The sequence below is a fragment of the Rhinopithecus bieti genome, unplaced genomic scaffold (genome assembly GCF_001698545.2).
Source record: "Rhinopithecus bieti isolate Rb0 unplaced genomic scaffold, ASM169854v2 scaffold_29388, whole genome shotgun sequence".
In the NCBI taxonomy this organism is placed as follows: Eukaryota; Metazoa; Chordata; class Mammalia; order Primates; family Cercopithecidae; genus Rhinopithecus; species Rhinopithecus bieti.
In genome coordinates this window covers 138,541-158,667 of record NW_016813389.1, presented here as the reverse complement: position 1 = coordinate 158,667, position 20,127 = coordinate 138,541, and the positions used below count along the sequence as shown (strand labels likewise).

The window sequence follows — 20,127 nt, the reverse complement described above, 5'->3', positions numbered from 1 at the left end:
GGGAGGGGAGGGGAGGGGAGGGGAAAAGAAAGAAAGAAAGGAAGAAAGAAAGGAAAGAAAGAAAGAAAGAAACGTTTAGAATCTACCTCACTGGGTGGTTCTGGGGAGTCACCAATGTGACGTTGGAGTCCTGAGCGCAGGCCTGGCCCAAAGTGAGTGTAGCAGTAATCATGATCGCGTTGTACTTGTATTATTACTACTCTTGTGCTGTGAGCTGTGTTACTCTGTGCCTCACCTGGCAGAGCCTTGGAGACCTGGATGCTAACCAGGCTGCTGCTTGTCTTTGAGGCACTCACACATCCTCTGGGAGGGGCAGAAGCTTGGGCTGGCATGTGCCCTGTGTCTCAGTTTATCGTGCCTGCTCCAGCCTACACAAGAGAGAAATGTGTGGTGAGAGAAATGGGCTCAGAGTGATGAGGTTGGGGTCTGCCTCCCCAGGCCCCAGCCTTGCCCACTGTTCCGGGCTCACACCCCAGGCCCATCCCTCACTCCCTCCTGCTGCAGGAGTTCCAGGACCACATGTCGGAGCCTCAGCACCAGCAGCGGCTAGGGGAGATCCAGCACATGAGCCAAGCCTGCCTCCTGTCCCTGCTGCCCGTGCCCCGGGATGTCCTGGAGACAGAGGATGAGTGAGTGGGGGATCGTGGAAGCTCTGCGTTGGGGGTAGGCGGTCTCGTCAGCCAGGGCCTGAATCTGCCGTCTGCAGGGTCTACCTTTGGATTAAGCATTGCCGCCGCCAGCCAGGCCTCCTCACACTGTTAACTGTGTGACCTTGAACCTCAGTTTTCCCTGCCTGTAACATGGCTTGGTGAGGGACATAGTGCAAGAATTCATGACAGTCTCTTAAGGTTCCCTCTAGACAGGAACAGTGTGACCATCCCTGTGGGAGAGGACAGGTTGTGGCACAGACCCCTGCCCCCTGCGGCACATGTGCTGACCCCGCTGTGGGGTGACAAGGCTGAGGATCAGGTTCTTTTGTGGTTGGAGGTTAGGGCTTCCCTGTGTCTCCCCCTTTCATTGTCATGGGGGCCTGTTTAATCAGAAACTTCAGCCCTCTTGGGGTCTGGAACTAGACTGGGGCGGGAAGGCCTGGCGGGCAGCCGGAGGTGCTTTCAGGACTCTGTGGGCAGTTGTAAAGGTGTGCAAGGGCTGGGACGTGTCATCTCAGCAGCAGGACCATGTTAGCTAGGGCCACAGCTGGGACACAGGCTCTGTCTCATGAGACAGCTGCTTCTCAGCTCCAGATCTCTTAGTTTTAAGAAGCATCCAGAAATCCAGGTTTGTATGTGAAATCTCCCAATTTCAGAACGTTAACAGCTAGTTCAGAATTGACACAAAACAAACCCTATGGAGGGCAAATCAAACACTTTCATAGGCTGGACGGTCCCTTGAGTCAGTGGTCACGGGCTCTGTCCTGATTTTACAGAGGTCACGATTTGAAGCTTCCAGGTGGGGCTGAGGGGACAGGAAGGGCTCTTGGTGACCTCCGCTTGCCTGCAGCTTGCGTCTCTGTTAGCTGTTTCTCACGTTGAGAAGAGTTTCCTACTTGGGTGAAATAATCATAAACACAGGAGAATGATGACTCACCAAGACGTTCTTTGCTATTAGTATCATGGTAAAAAAAAAAAAAGCTAACGGGAAATGATCTAAAATACTCGAAAGTAGGGGATTGGTTAGATGGTGAAAAAGCCCGTCCAGCTCATGGAACAATGAACACATAGGATAACTGGGGAATTTATAATAATGTGGAAAGGTGATGCAATGTCAAAGTAAAACAGGATTCAAAATTGCATCTGCAGAATGAGTTGTTTGTATAAAAATAGATCTTGTGACACAGAAGAAAACTAAAAAAGACATACTTAGCACAAGCTGTTAACAAACTTCAGGTGTTGGGGATTTATCAAACCCTCTCCCAATGATATCTCTCCATGAAGTCTTCTCTTGAATCCTACTTGGCCCCGAGGCGGTCAAGAACATTATGGTCAGGTGCAGTGGCTCAGGCTTGTAATCCTAGCACTCTGGGAAGCTGAGGTGGGCAGATCACCTGAGGTCAGGAGTTCAAGACCAGTCTGGCCAACATGGTGGAACCCGCTTCTCTACTAAAAATACAGAATTAGCTGGTTATGGTGGTGCATGCCTGTGATCCCAGCTACTTGGGAGGCTGAGGCAGAATTGCTTGAACCCGGGGGCAGAGGTTGCAGTGAGCTGAGATCACACCACTGCACTCCAGCCTGGGTGACAGAGTAAGATTCCATCTCAAAAACAACAAAAATGTAAAAAGTCCCTCCAGTCCCTAGCTACGACCACCTCACCTTAGTCCCCAACACAAAGACATCAATACTGTCCTCCTGCATCAATGGGGGTTCTTTGCGGTTGTAAGTGAAAAAAATTCTAATTTCTGTAAGACAGAAATTAGCTTGAGCAAAAAGGAGCAACGTTTGTGGCTTAGGTAAGTGGGAAGGGAAGAGATACAGCTGGACCTAGGGGATACCATTTCTTAGAGAGGCTCCATCTCTTACTACAGTGAGCACCAGGTACCCACAGCCCCAGCCTCCCTGCACAGTCACCTCCAAGGAAGGGCAGTCACCTGTGTCTGCAGTAGCAGAACAGTTTCTAGGGAAAATGCTGGTTAATTTGGTTGTGGTTATGTGCACGTTTCTGAAGCAATCCCCTGGCCAGGGATGGGGTGTTCTGACTGGCTAGGCCTAGGCAGGCCAGCTCTACCCAAATCACATGGAAATACATTTCCCCATGGAAGGGAGGGGGGTGTTCCCAGGAATGGGGCTGAAGGCTGGATCCCAATACCCTAACTGGGGGAGTGCCTGTCTCCTTCCTCCTCAAAGCCCACAGGGCAGGTGCTGTGAAATAAGCCCTTGCCTACCGTAGCCATTTCTTTTCTTTTTTTTTTTTTCTTGAGACAGTCACACTGTGTCACCCAGGCTAGAGTGTAGTGGCATGATCATGGCTCACTGCAACCTCCGCTTCCGGGTTCAAGCAATTCTCACGCCTCAGCCTCCCAAGTAGCTGGGATTACAGGCGTGCCACCATGCCTGGCTAATTTTTGTATTTTTAGTAGAGATAGGGTTTCACCATGTTGCCCCAGGCTGGTCTCGAACTGCTGGCTTCATGTGATCCCCCAATCTTGGCCTTTTTTTTTTTTTTTGAGACGGAATCTTGCTCTGTTGCTCAGACTAGAGTGCAGTGGTGCAGTCTCAGCTCACTGCAAACTCCGCCTCCCGGGTTCACACCATTCTCCTGCCTCAGCCTCCCGAGTAGCTGGGACTGCAGGCGCCCGCCACCACACCCGGCTACTTTTTTGTATTTTTAGTAGAGACAGGGATTCTCCATGTTAGCCAGGATGATCTTGATCTCCTGACCTCGTGATCTGCCCGCCTTGGCCTCCCAAAGTGCTGGGATTACAGGTGTGAGCCACCATGCCCGGCCTTCTTTGGCCATATCTGGGCAGCCTCAGACATGACACTGGCACAAGGTATCCGCCTGTTTGATGACCATGTTCTCTCCCCACCCCCTTTCTTCATTTATTGTGTTTTTCTCTCACAGAGATCAAAATGCACATTAAAAAATAGAGCCAGACTGGCATGGTGGCTCACACCTATAATCCCAGCACTTTGGGAGGCTGAGGTGGGGGTATTGCTTGAGTTTAGGAGTCCAAAACCAGCCCATCCTGAGACCTGTGCCTCTACAAACTATAAAAAATTAGCCAGGCCTGGTGGCGTGCACTTGTAGTCCCAGCTACTTAGGAGGCTGAGGTGGGAGGACTGCTTGAGCCCAGGAGGTGGAGGCTGCAGTGAGCCTGGATCATGCCACTGCACTCCAGCCTGGATGACAGTGCGAGACCCTATTTCTTTAAGAAAAAAAAATGCAAACTTTACAAAACTGTGTTTAAAAGGAAAATTCCACAGCAGTGCTGCCCTCTGGAGCAAGCTGCTTTAAAGTGATTGTGTTGCTTGCAGCAGTATTAAGATTTTACTGAGGACAGTAAGTGTCCCTAAATCCTAAAACCTAAAACCTGGTACTCTCACTGTGTGGCTGATGTGCCTTTTTTGACTAAAAAAAATTTTTTTCTGATTATAAAAATAATTCGCTCATTATATAATGTTTTGAAACTACAAGGACACAAACACACAAGAAGATAAAAATCACCCATAATCCCATTACCCAGAGATAAACACTGCTTACATTTTGACCTAGTTCTTCTTGTGCGCCTTTCTGGATTTATACAATCTTTAAAAATAAAAATCAGATTCATGCTACATGACAACACGAACACTTTCTGTCTCTAAGCAACCCTCCCCGGCAGAGCTCTTACAGCGCTTTCTCAGTGGACATGGGGTTATGTGCCCCTAAAATTTATGAAAAAATTGTGTACTTGCATATTTTATAGAGAGTCCTTATTTTCACTGATTCAGACACTTTTTTTTTTTTTTTTTTTTTGAGACGGAGTCTTGCTCTGTTGCCCAGACTGGAATACAGTGGCGCGATCTCGGCTCACTGCAACCTCTGTCTCCCAGTTCAAGCAGTTCTCCCGAAGCAGTTCTCCCGCCTCAGCCTCCTGAGTAGCTGGGATTACAGGTGCCTGCCACAACGCCCGGAAAATTTTTTTGTATGAGGCAGGGTTTCGCCATGCTGGCCAGACTGGTCTTGAACTCCTGACCTCAGTGATCCGCCTGCCTTGGCCTCCCAAAGTCCTGGGATTACAGGCGTGAGCCACCGCGCCCAGCCAGGGTTTTACATATATTTGGCTTTTCTTTCTTCTTTTTTGAGACAGTGTCTCACTCTGTCACGCAGGCTGGAGTGTAGTGGCGTGATCACAGCTCAGTGCAGCCTCAAAACTCCTGAGCTCAAAGAACCCTCCTCCCAAAGTGCTGGGATTACAGGCGTGAACCAGCGGTATGCCCAGCCTTGGTTTAGCAAGCCGCCTACATAAAGGATACACTCTGGCCAGTGATAGCACAGCCCTTGTCATTGACGTTTGTTTGCTTTTTAATTTTCTTTTTTTTTTTCCCACAACATCCAGCATGCAGAAACAGAAGATTGTTTTCATTACCGTTTACTTTTTTATGTGACGCAAGTAGACTGGTCCAAACCTTGCAAGGTCTGATTTGAATTTTTCAGAGCTTTCCTTTGCTGCTAATGGAATGCCCCCTTTGTACACACAAAGTATTTTTCTTTGTTTCTCTTGAGCATGGATGCTATATAGAATCAACAGGCATTGAATTGACCCAATAGAAAGAGGCTTTTGAGCAACATTAAAAATGGAAATGAAAATTGCAAGATTTTCTTTGGTTGCAATGCATTCCTTTATTTACATGGCACAAACTTTACTACTTTTCTATACCAGTGTCATAGAAGCCTAGCTCTGAAGGTCTCTTGGAAGTCATTTAGCATTTCCTTTAGGTCCAGGCCACTGTGAATTATATTTTGTAAACAAGGATAGAAATTTTTATTTTAAACTCTACTAAAATAATCCAATAGTAGTTAAACCAGCTTCAAGTTTGTGCAACTTATGTGATCGGAATGAATTCNCGGCCTCCCAAAGTGCTGGGATTACAGGCTTGAGCCACCGCCCCCGGCCCTTCTTTTTTATTTTTTTTCCTTTTTTTTTTTTTTTTTTTTTTTTTTTTTGGGACGGAGTCTCGCTCTGTCGCCCGGGCTGGAGTGCAGTGGCCGGATCTCAGCTCACTGCAAGCACCGCCTCCTGGGTTCACGCCATTCTCCTGCCTCAGCCTCCCGAGTAGCTGGGACTACAGGCGCCCGCCACCTCGCCTGGCTAGTTTTTTGTATTTTTTTTCAGTAGAGATGGGGTTTCACTGTGTTAGCCAGGATGGTCTCGATCTCCTGACCTCGTGATCCGCCCGTCTCGGCCTCCCAAAGTGCTGGGATTACAGGCTTGAGCCACCGCACCTGGCCCTTTTTAATTTTCTTATATCTTTCAACATGTAGAAGTTTTAAATGTTTATGCAGTCGGATCTATCAGTTTTTTCCTGTATAATTTCTGGCTTTGATGTTGTATGTTGGAATGATCTTTCCCAACCCAAGATTAAATAGTTGCTCTCCCCTTGTAAAATATTATTTTATTTATTTATTTATTTATTTTCTGAGATGGAGTCTTGCTCTTTTGCCCAGGCTGGAGTGCAGTGGCGTGATCTCAGCTCACTGCAACCTCCGCTTCCCGGGTTCAAGCGATTCTCCTGCCTCAGCCCCCCAAGTAGGTGGGATTACAGGCCCCCGCCCCCCCCCCTGGCTAATTTTTTTTTTTTTTTTTTTTTTGTATTCTTAGTAGAGATTGGGTTTCACCATGTTGGTCAGGCTGGTCTTTTTTTTTTTTTGAGACAGTCTCGCTCTGTCACCCAGGCTGGAGTGCAGTGGCGCAATCTCGGCTCACTGCAAGCTCTGCCTCCTTTGTTCACACCATTCTCCTGCCTCAGCCTCCTAAGTAGCTGGGACTACAGGCGCCTGCCACCATGCCTGGCTAATTTTTTTTGTATTTTTAGTAGAGATGGGGTTTCACTGTGTTAGCCAGGATGGTCTCGATCTTCTGACCTCATGATCCACCCGCCTCTGCCTCCCAAAGTGCTGGGATTACAGGCGTGAGCCATCATGCCCGGCCTTGGTCAGGCTGGTCTTGATCTCTTGACCTTGTGATGTGCCTGCCTTGGCCCCCCAAAGTGCTGGGATTACAGGCATGAGCCACTGCACCCGACCCTGTTTTATTTTATTTTTTGAGACCGGGTCTCTGTTACCCAGGCTGGAGGGCAATGGTGTGATCTTGGCTCACTAAAACCTTAACCTCCTGGGCTCAAGTAACTCTCACACCTCAACTTTCCAGGTAACTAGGACTAGAGGTGCACACCACCATGCCTCATTTTATTTTATATAGAGACAAGATCTCACTATGTTGCCTAGGCTGGTCTTGGACTTCTGGGCTCAAGCGATCCTCCTGCCTCAGCCTCCCAAAGTGCTGGGATTATAGGCATGAGCCACTGTGCCTGGCCCGCTTTTTATTTATTTATTATTTATTTTGGAAACAGTGTCTTGTGTTGCCCCAGCTAGATTGCAGTGGCACAGTCATGGTTCACCACAGCCTTGACCTCCTGGGCTCAAGCAATCCTCCCACCTCAGCTTCTGAGTAGCTAGGACTATAGGCATGTGCCACCAAACCCAGCTAATGTTTTTTATGTTTCATAGAGATGGGGTCTTGCTATGTTGCTCAGGTTGGTCTGAAACTCCTGGGTGCAAGCAGTCCTCCTGCCTTGAGGACTGGGATTACAGGTGTGAGCCATTGTGCCTGGCTTCCCTTTTTGAAAGTGTATGGTTTTTATTTTTATGCCTGACTCTCTGGTAGTTCAGCTAGAATTCATTTTCAAGTAAGGTGGAAGGTGGAAGCAGAAGGCTTTTCTTCTCCAAGTAGACAACAAATTGTTCTGACATAACTTGTTGTATAATCTATGCTTTTCAATACCAATTTATCAGAAGCTGAATTCTTTTTTTTTTGAGATGGGGGTCTCACTCTGTCACCCAGGTTGGAGTGCAGTATCTTAGTTCACTTAGTTCACTTAGTTAGCACTATCTTAGTTCACTGCAACTTCTGCCTCCCAGGCTCAAGCAATTGTCCCACCCCAGCCTCCTGAGTATCTGGGACCACAGGTGCATGAGCCATCATGCCTGGCTAATTTTTTGTATTTTTGCTAGAGAACGGGTTTCGCCATGTTGCCCAGGCTGGCGAAGCTGAATTCTTACCAATATTTGAACCTGGTTAGGCCTTTCCATTCTTTCCTATTGATACAGTGTCAGGATGTACATCACACTACACAGTTTTATCTATTGTAGCTTGTGGTTTTCATTTTAAAGGTTGGCATCCCCAGTGCTTCATTCCCCTTCCCCCTAAAGTTTCCTGGGTTATTTCTGCTTAAGTACTCATCCAGATGAACCTCAGAACCGTTGTGTTAAGCTTCCGTAAGAGATCCTGTGGGAATTGCTATTGGAATGGCATTACACTTATGGAGCACTCTCGGACAGCTGCTGTCTTTCTGGCTTCACATTGTACTTGATTTGACTGTTGTCATTCAGGGAGCCTCCACCAAGGCGCTGGTGTAACACCTGCCAGCTCTACTACGTGGGGGACCTGATCCAACACCGCAGGACACAGGACCACAAGGTAGGAGGGCCTGCACGCTGCAGTGGCACCCGCACTGCCGTCTCCAAGCGGAGGCCAGGCAACACAGAGTCCCAGTAAGAAAGTAAATGTTCCTCTTTGCCCCTGCACCCGCATAACCCACAATGCAGTTCTGGATGAGTCAGTCTTGTTTCTTCTTCGGGCTTCAGGTTCCCCATCTGTCCAGTGTAGGCCAGGTACCATCTCACCCTGCCATTCAGCCATGGGGCTCACAGGTTATTTGGGCAGCTGCCCTCTCTCTCGTCTTCTCTCTGTGTCTGTCCTGTCTCTGTGTTGCCATCTGCCATGGCATCTCTTAGCCACCCACACCACGAAGAGATGTGTTTGCCCACGTTCCAGTGCAGGGGTGGAGCACAGCCCAGCTTCTTACAGATATGGTGGGCCTGCCCAGGGGAGGTGAGCTCTTGCCGGGCCCTGCCTGGGTGCTAGTCAGGGGGCTTGCACCTGGGGACACTGCTTGGTCGGCCTGCCTTTTTCCAGATCGCCAAACAATCCTTGCGACCTTTCTGCACCGTTTGCAACCGCTACTTCAAAACCCCTCGCAAGTTTGTGGAGCACGTGAAGTCCCAGGGGCATAAGGACAAAGCCAAGGAGGTAACCCGAGCTCCCTCAGAGGACATGGGCCCAGAGAGGTACAGAGCCTTGGCCAAGGCCACGCAGCAAGTTGAGGTTTTTCCCAGCCCAAACTCACAGCAGGTCTGGAGGGATTGAGACTGTCAGGGGAGGGGTGGGGTGGGCAGGGCATGGCCCCTTGGCTGTTCAGAGCTGACCTGAGCCCCTTGCCTACTCCCTGGGCAGCTGAAGTCGCTTGAGAAGGAGATTGCTGGCCAAGATGAGGACCACTTCATTACCGTGGACGCTGTGGGTTGCTTTGAGGGTGATGAAGAGGAAGAGGATGATGAGGATGAAGAAGAGATCGAGGTTGAGGAGGAACTCTGCAAGCAGGTGCTCGGGGGAGGGTGTGGGAGGCGGGCTCGGTGCTGGATTCCCAGCCCAGAACAGACCTCATCCCACCTCCCGGAGGCCAGACACTGGGCTGGCATCTGTGGGCACTAATGCATGCCACAACTGATTATTACTGTCAACTGCCTTCTGCATGACTATGTAATTATGCATGATGACTAGAGAGTGGCAGTTAAAATATGCAAAGCCTGACTGAAATTTGGACGTGTGTGGAGGAAGGGAAAGGGAACAGCATCAGTAAAGGCACCAAGGTGGGAAACTATGTAGTGTGCAAAGGAAAAGTCAGATGATAGTGATGATAATGGTGAGGCTGACAGCAGCAGACATCTTTTTTTTATTTATTTATTTATTTATTTATTTATTTATTTATTTATTTTTGAGACAGAGTCTCACTCTGTCGCCTGGGCTGGAGTGCAATGGTGCAATCTCAGCTCACTGCAACCTCTGCCTCCCAGGTTCAAGCGATTCTCCTGCCTCAGCCTCCTGAGTACCTGGGATTACAGGTGCCTGTCACTACGCCCAGCTAATTATTTTTGTATTTTTAGTACAGACGGGGTTTCACCATGTTGGCCAGGCTGGTCTTGAACTCCTGACCTTGTGATTCACCTGCCTCGGCCTCCCAAAGTGCTGGGATTACAGGCGTGAGCCACCGCACCCGGCCAGCAACAGACATCTTTTTGGGCACTTACTGTGTTCCAGGCGTGTGTACTAAGCACTATCCTGGCTGAATCTCATCAGATTGGATGGCACGAAGTGAAACTTCAGAGTCCACGTTTCCAGTGCCGCAGCTACCCTGTCTCCCATCAATGAGGCGCTGGAGGAGCTTGGAATCTTTGCAGTTTTATTTTATTTTGAGACGGAGTCTTGCTCTGTCGCCCAGGCTGGAGTGCAATGGTGTGATCTTGGTTCACTGCAACCTCCACCTCCTGGGTTCACGCAAATTCTCATGCCTCAGCCTCCCAAGTAGCTGGGATCACAGGCACCTGCCACCATGCCTGGCTAATTTTTGTATTTTTAGTAGAGACAGGGTTTTACCATGTTGACCAGGCTGGTCTCGAACTGCTGACCTCAGGTGATCCACCCACCTTGACCTCCCAAAGTGATGGGATTACAGGCATGAGCCACCGTGCCCAGCCAGATTCTTTGCAGTTTAGCACGTTTCCAGAGAGCGTCTTCTGGGTCAGGCCCTGGTGCTGGACACAGGGACCCATGAGGGCCAAGGCCTGGTCCTTGCCCTCACCGAGGCTGCCCCAGTTACAGTCCAGGGGCCAGCTGGGGCTGCTTATAGGCTGTGGCGGTCACAGTGGGGTATGAAGGGGCTGGGGAGGAAGCGTTGTGGGGGTGGCCTGCAGTCCTAGGCAGGGTAGTATGAGGCCCATCTTCCTTCCTCAGTAGCAACAGAATCTCAGGCAAGCCACTTGGCCTCTCTGAGCCTCAGTTGCTTCTGCTCAGAAATAACAATCTGAACTTGGACAATAAGGGAAACCCAGGGCCCACAGCTTGGTCCTAGGAAGGGCTTAGCAAACGGGGGTGGTTGTCCTTCTTGGAAGCCACATTTGTTTGGTGAGTGGTGGAGGGCACTGCTAGACCTGCTAGGACTGACATGGCCAGAGTCAGATGACCTCATCTGGAAGGGGCTCACATCCAGCAGGTGAAATGCAGAGTCTTTGATCCCCTGAACCCACCCCCTAGGACCAAGGTCACTGCAGTATTGGATAGGACCTTAGGGAGCTAGCAGGGGGCTCATGGTTGAGTGTGAACTATGGCTTAGACCTACAGGGTTCCCTGCCCAGCTCCTCCGCAAACCAGCTGTGCAACCCTAGACAAGTGAGTTAATGTCCCTGGGCCTCAGTTTCTTCTTAGTAAAATGGGTGTAGCCATATAGGGTTGTTATGAGGATTCAATCAGATGACACATGATATCTTGGGCACACCTGGCATGGATTATGGCCCCTGTAGGAGCAGGAGGACTTCCTGGAGGAGGGGGCTAGTTGAACAGAGTCTAGAAAGTATAGATTGGGAAGAGCACTCTGGGAGGCAGGATCATCATGTGCAAAGACTCAAGAGAATGCCACCTACTACCTCCTGGAAATCGAGGGGATTCTGTGTGTCCAAGGGCAATGGGGGGCTCCAGGCCCCTGACCTGTGTCTGGGCGGTGTCTAGGGGAAGCCAGATCCGAGGCTCATGCTTGCATGTTTTCAGGTGAGGTCCAGAGACATATCCAGAGAGGAGTGGAAGGGCTCGGAGACCTACAGCCCCAATACTGCATATGGTAAGGCCCCAGCCCCAAGCCCACCTGCAAGAGCTTCAGCCCTTGGGCCCAGCCTCCACGTGACCCTCCCAAGATTCCGGCCATGGCATTCTGGCTGAGAAGCCTTCTCTTCTGCTCCTGCCTAGAGGGTCGGGGCACACATGGTCCCCTAGAGAGGGAGGGACACCTCGCTGGTACAGGGATGCGAGTGCAGACCCTGCCATCCCGTCCTACAGGTGTGGACTTCCTGGTACCCGTGATGGGCTACGTCTGCCGCATCTGCCACAAGTTCTATCACAGCAACTCAGGGGCACAGCTCTCCCACTGCAAGTCCTTGGGTCACTTTGAGAACCTGCAGGTGAGCTGGACATCCTGCCCTGTCCTCCCATGGCCACAGACTCAGTCATATCCAAGCTGATCTGGGTGGCTAGTGGCCACCCCTTCTTGTGCTGGGCCTCAACCCCAGGACACCACCCCTGCACCAACAGGGAGAAAATTAGAGCTGGGGTGGGGTTGGGCTCTTATTGTTCAAGGGGCTGCTGAGTGCGAGGCTGTTAGCTCCAGAGCCTCGGCCCAGAGAGGCTGAGTGCATCACGCAGGGTCACAGAGTGTACTAATACTGTCTCAGCCAGAGCTGGGGAAGTAGCTGCTGGCCAGGAGCATACCATGTAGGGAGGAGACCCTGACCTTACCTGCACCTTCTGTATCCAGAAATACAAGGCGGCCAAGAACCCCAGCCCCACCACCCGACCTGTGAGCCGCCGGTGCGCAATCAACGCCCGGAACGCTTTGACAGCCCTGTTCACCTCCAGCGGCCGCCCACCCTCCCAGCCCAACACCCAGGACAAAACACCCAGCAAGGTGACGGCTCGACCCTCCCAGCCCCCACTACCTCGGCGCTCAACCCGCCTTAAAACCTGATAGAGGGACCTCCCTGTCCCCCGGCCTGCCTGGGTCCAAATCTGCTAATGCTTTTTAGGAGTCTGCCTGGAAACTTTGACATGGTTCGTGTTTTTACTCAAAATCCAATAAAACAAGGTAGTTTGGCTGTGCAGTTCCCACCAGTACTTCTGTCTGGGTGGACAGGGGAAGGGGGGCACCCCAGCCAGCTCTCAGCCAGCACCCAGCCTCTCTGGGCCATGTGGTGGCAGAACCAGAAGGCCAGACAGGCTCCCTGGGAACCAGGGACTCTGGATCACAAGGCACTTCACCTGTCTGAACTTCAGTTTCCCTCTTTTAAAAAAAGTTTTAGGCTGGGCGCAGTGGCTCATGCCTGTAATCCCAGCACTTTGGGAGGCTGAGGCGGGTGGATCACCTGAGGTCAGGAGTTCAAGACCAACCTGGCCAACATGGCGAAACCCCATCTCCACTAAAAAATACAAAAATTAGCTGGGTGTTGTGGCGGGCACCTGTAATCCCAACTACTCGGGAGGCTGAGGCAGAGAGAATTGCTTGAACCCTGGAAGCAGACGTTGCAGTGAGCCGAGATGGCGCCACTGCACTCTAGCGTGGGCAAAAGAGTGAGACTCCATCTCAAAAAAAAAATTTTTTTAATTTTTGAGCCAGGTGCGGTGGCTCACGCCTGTAATCCCAGCACTTTGGGAAGCTGGGGTGGGCAATCACCTGAGGTTGGGAGTTTGAGACCAGCCTTGCTAACACGGAGAAACCTCATCTCTACTGAAAATACAATAAGCCAGGCATGGTGGTGGGCACCTGTAATCCCAGCTACTCGGGAGGCTGAGACAGTGAAGCAGGAGAATCGCTTCAACCTGGGAGGCAGAGGTTGCAGTGAGCCGAGATCGTGCCATTGCACTCCAGCCTGGGGGATTCCATCTCAAAAAAATTTTTTTTTTAATTTAAATTTATTTTTTGAGATGGAGTCTCACTGTGTCTCTCAGGGTGGAGTGCAATGACCCGATCTCGGCTCACTAAAACCTCCACCTCCCAGGGTCAAGTGATTCTCCTACCTTGGCCTCCTGAGTAGCTGGGATTACAATTGCATGCCACCATTCTCAACTAATTTTTTGTATTTTTAGTATAGACCGGGTTTCGCCATATTGGTGAGACTGGTCTTGAACTCCTGACCTTAAATGATCCACCTGTCTTGGCCTCCCAAAGTGCTGGGATTACAGGCGTGAGCCACCACACCTGGCTCATTTTTATCCTTTTGAGGCAGGGTCTGGCTCTGTTGCTCAAACTGGAGTACAGTGGTGCCAATCTCAGCTCACTGCAACCTCTGCCTCCCAGGCTTAAGCCATCCTCCCAGCTCAACTTCCCGAGTAGCTGGGACCACAGGTGTGCACCATCACGCCTGGGTAATTTTCTTTTCTTTTTTTTTTTTTTGAGACGGAGTCTCGCTCTGTTGCCCGGGCTGGAGTGCAGTGGCCGGATCTCAGCTCACTGCAAGCTCCGCCTCCCAGGTTTATGCCATTCTCCTGCCTCAGCCTCCGCAGTAGCTGGGACTACAGGCACCCGCCACCTCGCCCGGCTAGATTTTGTATTTTTTAGTAGAGATGGGGTTTCACCATGTTAGCCAGGATGGTCTCGATCTCCTGACCTCGTGATCCGCCCGTCTCGGCCTCCCAAAGTGCTAGGATTACAGGCTTGAGCCACCGCGCCCGGCGGTAATTTTTCTTATGTTCTTGATAGAGATGGTGTTTCACCATGTTGCCCAGGCTGGTCTCAAATTCCTGGGCTCGAGCAATCCGCCCACCGTGGCATTCCAAACTGCTGGGATTATAGATGTGAGCCACTGTGCCTGGCCAAGTTTCCCTCTTAATAACGTATCAGACCTAGGGAAGTTCCTTTGGCTGGAGGCCTAGCAAGGTCAGGTGACTTGCTGAAGGCCACACAGTTGGTAAGTGGCTGGGATTTGACCTGGCCCAGACCTCTCTGGCCCGTGCTGGCCTGTCTCTCCAGCTGCACCCTTTGGAGTGCAGGAGTGGGGTCCTTGCTGCTCAGGCCCTCTGGTTCTCTTCTTGGTTCACTAGCAGGCACCCCGCCCTCCTGGTCAGGCAGCCCTAAGATGAATCATGGGTGGATGAGGCCCGGGCTGAGCTGGCCCTTTACTTCCGCTATTTCCTCATTAGAAAGACCCAGAGACATAAACGACCAGCCCAACCCTGTTACTGGGGAGACAGGCCAGGAGTAGGAGGGCAGTGCGGAGGCTGCATAGCATGTCTTGGTGTTGGCTGTCTTGGCGAAAGGCCCTAGTGCCCTGAGAGGCTGAGAGCATCACACAAGGCCCCACAGCCTGCCCAGCAGCCTCAACCGGGCTTCTGGGCTAGGAAGCAGCTGCTGGCCAGGAATGTACCAGGTAGGGAGGAAGCCCTGCCCTCACCTGCACCTTCTGTGTCCAGAAGTACAGGTGACCAAGAACCCCAGCCCCACCACCTGGCCTCTGAGCCGCCAGTACGTGATCAACACCTGAACACCTAGATGGCCCTGTTCACCTCCAGCAGCTCCTGGGGTTCTCATCCTGGGATACAGAGGAGAGAGGCACAGCCGTGTGGGAGACCCATTTAATGTGGACACTCAAGGCCTGGGCAGAGTGGGGAGTGCCCAGGAGTTGGGTGGGCAGGCAAGTGGGTGGGTTGCAGGCCCACTCTTGGCCCCAGGAGGGGATGCCAGGCGGTGGGGGCTGGCCCAGGTAAGCCAAGGGGAGGCCCAGGCAGGAAGGGTGGTCCAGGTAGGCAGACCCACCAGGGGACCCTGAAGACCAGCCCTTGAGAAGGTGTCTAAGCCAGGGGGTGAGTACCCAGGCCAGAGCCTAGCCCAGGGAGGCAGGGTTGGGTCCCAGTTGGGGACTCTTGGAGCCTAGGGGCTGGCATCACCGGGGGCCTCCCCGAGCTGCTGCTGGAACTCCAGGCGTGTCTGCCGGTTGGACTCCAGCAGCTCCTGGAGGCGGGCGTGGAGGTGGTCGTTCTTCTCCTCCAGGTGGTCCAGACAGGAGTTGATCTGGTCCAGCATGGAATTGATGGCAGCGTATTCTGGGAGGAATGTGAAAGACAGAGCCCAGATCCTGTGTCTCCTTGGGGCTAATGGCCACCCTCCCTCCACCGTTTCCCAGCCTGCTTCCCAAAGGGCTTTGTGCAAGTCCCTACTCCTTCCTGAGCCTCAGTGTCACCGTCTGGAAAGTGGGTGGATACCAAAAGAGGAATGGCTTTGAATTAATGACACCGTAGTACTGCATCCTTTTTTCTAGGGTTAGGGTGGTCACAGGGTGGCGAGCCAGTGTCCTACATGGGAAGTCCTGCCAGGTGCCAAGTCTCTGCACTTCCTGCAGCAGCTGCTTAGTGGCCAGAGCCCACATTCCTGAGTTGGGCATTCAAGGCCTCTGTCCCCAGATGGGCCCTGTTCGCCAGCCCTTCTGTGGCTCCCTCAGGGTAAAACACCCAGCGGAGTCTCTCAGCCCCTGCCTCCTAGCTAGCCCTGCCTCCCTGCCTCTTCCTTTCCTCTCTCACACCTGCCTTTACCTACCTCAGGCCCTTTGAATGTGCTGCTGCCTCTGCCTGGAGTGTGCTGGGTCCTCCCATCTTCCTTCCCTCCTCTCCTCCTGGATGAGTCCCACTCATCCTTCAAGTCTCAGTATGGATGTCACCACCGGGAGCCCACCCCATGCCCCAGACTGCATCAGGCCTCTATGCTGAGCCCCTAGCCCTCCTCAGCCCTCCACGACCCTCTCCAGGATTGACTGCTGTGCTTATCTGAGTGCTGTTCTGTTTCCCCATGAAAGGTGAATGGTCCTGTGTTCGCTGCTGGCTCCCTGGTACCCTCACAGTTTTGCAATAAGCATTTGTTGAATGACTGAGTGAGTGAATGAATGAAGCCTCTGACTTTCCAGCCTCTCCGCCATTGCTCTACTATCCCTGCAACCTAGAATGCCTCAACCACAACAGCCCTTCAAGGACCAGCTCAAAATGCCTCCTCCAAGAAGTCTTCCCCGGTCTCCACTAGAAACCATCACTCCCTCCCCTCCACGGCCACTCCAGGGCTGCCTTCCTCAGCAACACAGTGTCCCTGAGGACTCCAGGTCTGGGCCTGTGCCCACTGCGGGACCCAGTTCTGAGCCAGTCCATGACTCAGATACACTCAGCTGCCAGCTTGAGACCAAGGGAGAAGCAGCCAGTGGAGGAGCTGGAGGAGCCTATCTGGGTTATGGGTGCACTTGTGCCTGTGTTCTGGGAAAGAGCACTCATTCCCAGCCACCCTCACAGAGGAGAGAGTCCTGGGAAATTGGCTGCATCTTAAAGTCCAACCCCCTCGTGGTATATAGCTAGGGAAACCAAGGCCTCCGAAGGAACCTGCCCAGGATCCTCCAGGTTGGTAACAGAGTCGAAACTCAGGATTGGACTTGGAGGTCAGGGGCACTTGGGTTTGAATTCCAGCTCTGCTTTACCCCAGCAAGTTGTTGTACCTTTCTGGAAAAAAAGGGAAAATAAACTGGGTGGTTGTGAGGATTCAAACATATCAAGAGTTCAGACAGTGGCCAGCGTGGTGGCTCATGCCTGTAATCCCAGCACTTTGGGAAGCCAAGGCGGGTGGATTACCTGAGGTCAGGAGTTCGAGACCAGCCTGGCCAAATGGTGAAACACTGTCTCTACTAAAAATATGTAAAAATCCTGTAATCCCAGCACTTTGGGAGGCCGAGACGGGCGGATCACGAGGTCAGGAGATGGAGACCATCCTGGCTAACATGGTGAAACCCCGTCTCTACTAAAAAATACAATAAGCTAGCCAGGCGAGGTGGCAGGCTCCTGTAGTCCCAGCTACTCGGGAGGCTGAGGTAGGAGAATGGCGTAAACCCAGGAGGCAGAGCTTGCAGTGAGCTGAGATCTGGCCACTGCACTCCAGCCTGGGCAACAGAGTGAGACTCCATCTCAAAAAAAAAAATAGCCAGGCGTGGTAGTCACCTATAGTCCCAGCTACTCGGGAGGCTGAGGCATGAAAATCGCTTGAACCCGGAAGGCAGAGGTTGCAGTGAGCCAGGATCATGCACTGTACTCCAGCCTGGGCAACAGAGCAAGACTCCAATTCAAAAAAAAAAAGAGTTCAGACAGGATCTGGCCACAGCAAGGACTTAGTGGATGATCATTATTATCAATATTTTGAATTCTGTGTCCTGGGATACAGGCTGGGAGGAGGAATTGGGGAGGCAGGTGCCCCACACCCCTCCAGGCCAGGCTTTATCTGTGTCAAGGGTACTTCCCAGTTCCCAGCCTTTGCTTCTGCCTGGGACACCACTGTTCTAAGTCCTGTCTGCCAACATCCACTCAATGTGACCTCCTGGGAAGCTCTTCCTGATGCTCCCAACAGCATTGCCCAGTGCAAACATACCTGAAACTATTGTGGTGATGGATGCATAGCCCTGGGAATACACAAAAGCCCACTGAACTGTACAGTTTAAATGGGTAAGTTGTATAGCTCAATAAAGCTGTTACCCCAAACCAAAGAGCATGAGCCATACTTACACCACGTTTACTAAATCCTCAGTGTACCTTAACATGCCAGTCCTTACCAAAGAGAAGGACAATAATCATTTACTGAACTCTTGCATGCTAGAACCTGCTAAGCATTTTCCATTTATTTTTTGCATTTAATTCTGACACATCCCGGTGCAGCAGACACTAATCATTATTCCTATTTTATAGAGGGGGAAACTGAGGCTGAAGAATGTGAGAAGGGAGCTGATGGTTCTCTCTCCACACCCCACCCCTGCACTTGTAAGCACGCAAAAGGCTGCTCTGTAAGCTGCTGACATTTGGCAAGGCTGCGAGGCTACACCAGCAAAGCTAGGTGGCTGGGGATGCTGACTCGGCAGAGCGACGCCCCCGCGCCCCCCCAACCCTACGCCCCGGCCCGGCCTCTCCGCTAAGCCAAGCCGGCCAAGCTTAACCCTGCCTCCCTCAGGTGCCTCGGTCTCCCCCCCAGGACTGAAGGAAGTGGTGGAGCAAGGCCCACAAGGGCGAGTGTCCCCGAAGCTGCCTCAATTTCCCCATCTGTAAAAGGGGACCGGTGACCCGCAGCTCTCACGGAGCTGGCGACCGGCTCGCGGGTGCTCGCCCTGCATCCGAGACAGCACCTACAACTCCGGACCCACTCGGGGCAGAATGGGGTGGGTTCTTTGTTCCCTTCCAAGACCCCATCCCGATTCCCCTTCCCGGGAGGGCAGCCCTGAAAAAGCAAGGTTGCTCCAGCAGCCCCCTCGGGTCACCTGCTTCCCCGAAGCCATCCTCCTCGCCTTCCGCTCCCGCCTCCACCGGCATCCCCAGGTCCCCGTTGGGGCCCGACATTGCGGGCTCGGGCGCCCGAAGGGCCGCGCGACGATGGAACGCGGCGACCGTCGCGCCGAAAGCTGGCGCCGGATGGAAGGTGGAGGCGGTGGATAGAACACCGGGCCGGAAGGGTGGAACGCGGCAGCAGATCTCCGCCCAGAGGCCGGGGCCCCACCCCTGAAGCCGGAATCCCGCAGCTCCCGCTCCGCCCCGCCCCGCCCCCCAGCCGGAACTCCGCCCTCGCCACACGTCCAGACTCCGCCCCCACCGCCAGAGTCCCACCTCCACCTGCCTCACAGTCGAACTCCGCCCATTCCGCCGCCGGCCTCGCCCGTCTCCCGGGCGCTGGGCGGGGCCACCACGGTGCTGCCCCTGGAAAAGCCCAGGAGTAGAGAGGTCCAGGAGGAGGGGCGGGAGACCTCCCAAGCCCATCTGCTGCTTTGGCCTCTCCGCGTGGGCGAAATCGAAAACGGGTTTCCTTGTTATTTTTTGAGATAGGGTCTGGCTCTGTCTTCCAGGCTGGAATGCAGGGGGGTGATCTCGGCTCACTGCAACCTCTGCCTCCCAGCCTGAAGCGATCCTCCCACCTCAGCCTCCAGAGTAGCTGGACTACAGGCGGGTGCACCACGCCGGCTATTGTATTTTTTGGAGACAGGGGTTTCGCCATGTTGCCCAGGCTGCTCTCGAACTCCTGAACTCGAGCCATCCACCCGCCTCGGCCTCCCAAAATGCTGGGGTTACAGGCATGAGCTACTGGGCCCAGCCTTGGAAACGGGGTTTCCATACCTCCTGTGGCTTCAGGACATTCCTCTTCACAGCCTCGCTGAGAGTCACGAAGGGTCTCCTTCCTCCTCGCCTCTCTGCCTGCACCCCAATGGAGAGGACCCAACACCCCTACCCCTGGATCTGGGCCTTCCTGGTCTTCAGCGCTTCTCTTAGGGCTCATTGGTTACAACCTGTGGGTGGGAATCAGGCTGGACTCCAGCTCTGGACAAGAGAAACAGGAACATTAGGCAGGATGGCTCCCACCTGTAATCCCAGCGCTTTGGGAGGCTGAGGTGGGAGGATTGCTTGAGCCTAAGAGTTGGAGACCAGCCTGGGAAACATAGTGAGACACCCCACCCCCACCCCCACCCACTCAGCCCCCCCGTCTCTACAGAAAATACAAAAAAATTAGCCAGACCTGGTGGCATGCACCTTAGTCGCAGCTGCTTGGGAGGCTAAGGCAGGAGGATCACCTGGGCCCAGGAGTTCGAGGCTGCAGTGAGCTATGACTGCACCACTGCACTACAGCCTGGGTGACAGAGTGAGACTCTTGTCTTTAAAAATAATAATTAATTAATTTTTAAAAAGTTTAATTAGCCAGGTTTGGTGGCACACCCCTATAGTCGCAGCTACTCGGGAGGCTGAGGCAGGAGAATCACTTGAACCGGGAGGCAGAA

The 20,127-nt window shown here is 52.6% G+C and overlaps 2 protein-coding genes across 15 annotated transcripts in view; one reads left to right on the top strand and one right to left on the bottom strand.

Annotated features, from left to right (window-relative positions):
* CIZ1 (CDKN1A interacting zinc finger protein 1) overlaps positions 1-12,465 on the top strand; it is a 26,988-nt gene extending 14,523 nt beyond the window's left edge. For 13 of the 14 annotated variants that reach the window (XM_017848247.1, XM_017848251.1, XM_017848246.1 and 10 more), the window contains 7 exons: positions 505-629; positions 8,092-8,179; positions 8,678-8,791; positions 8,996-9,142; positions 11,363-11,432; positions 11,648-11,769; positions 12,123-12,465. In XM_017848247.1, the coding sequence (XP_017703736.1) occupies positions 505-629; positions 8,092-8,179; positions 8,678-8,791; positions 8,996-9,142; positions 11,363-11,432; positions 11,648-11,769; positions 12,123-12,332 (876 nt within the window). In that variant the 3' untranslated portion in view covers positions 12,333-12,465. Of the gene's footprint in view, positions 1-504; positions 630-8,091; positions 8,180-8,496; positions 8,575-8,677; positions 8,792-8,995; positions 9,143-11,362; positions 11,433-11,647; positions 11,770-12,122 lie in introns of all 14 variants that reach the window. The other variant, XM_017848254.1, reaches the window with a different exon arrangement.
* A 2,451-nt stretch (positions 12,466-14,916) lies between these two features.
* BBLN (bublin coiled coil protein) lies at positions 14,917-18,913 on the bottom strand. Its single transcript, XM_017848240.1, has 2 exons — positions 18,625-18,913; positions 14,917-15,400 (listed from the first exon to the last, which is right to left on the bottom strand). The coding sequence occupies exons 1-2, from the start codon at positions 18,701-18,703 to the stop codon at positions 15,228-15,230; spliced, it is 252 nt and encodes an 83-aa protein (XP_017703729.1). The 5' UTR covers positions 18,704-18,913; the 3' UTR covers positions 14,917-15,227.
* Positions 18,914-20,127: the final 1,214 nt, after the last annotated feature.

Excerpts from the sequence above, each read along its gene's own strand:
- BBLN (XM_017848240.1), bottom strand. The coding sequence starts at position 18,703 with ATGTCGGGCCCCAACGGGGACCTGGGGATGCCGGTGGAGGCGGGAGCG. Across the intron at positions 15,401-18,624 it reads GGATGGCTTCGGGGAAGCAG|AATACGCTGCCATCAATTCC; the intron begins GTGACCCGAGGG and ends CATTCCTCCCAG.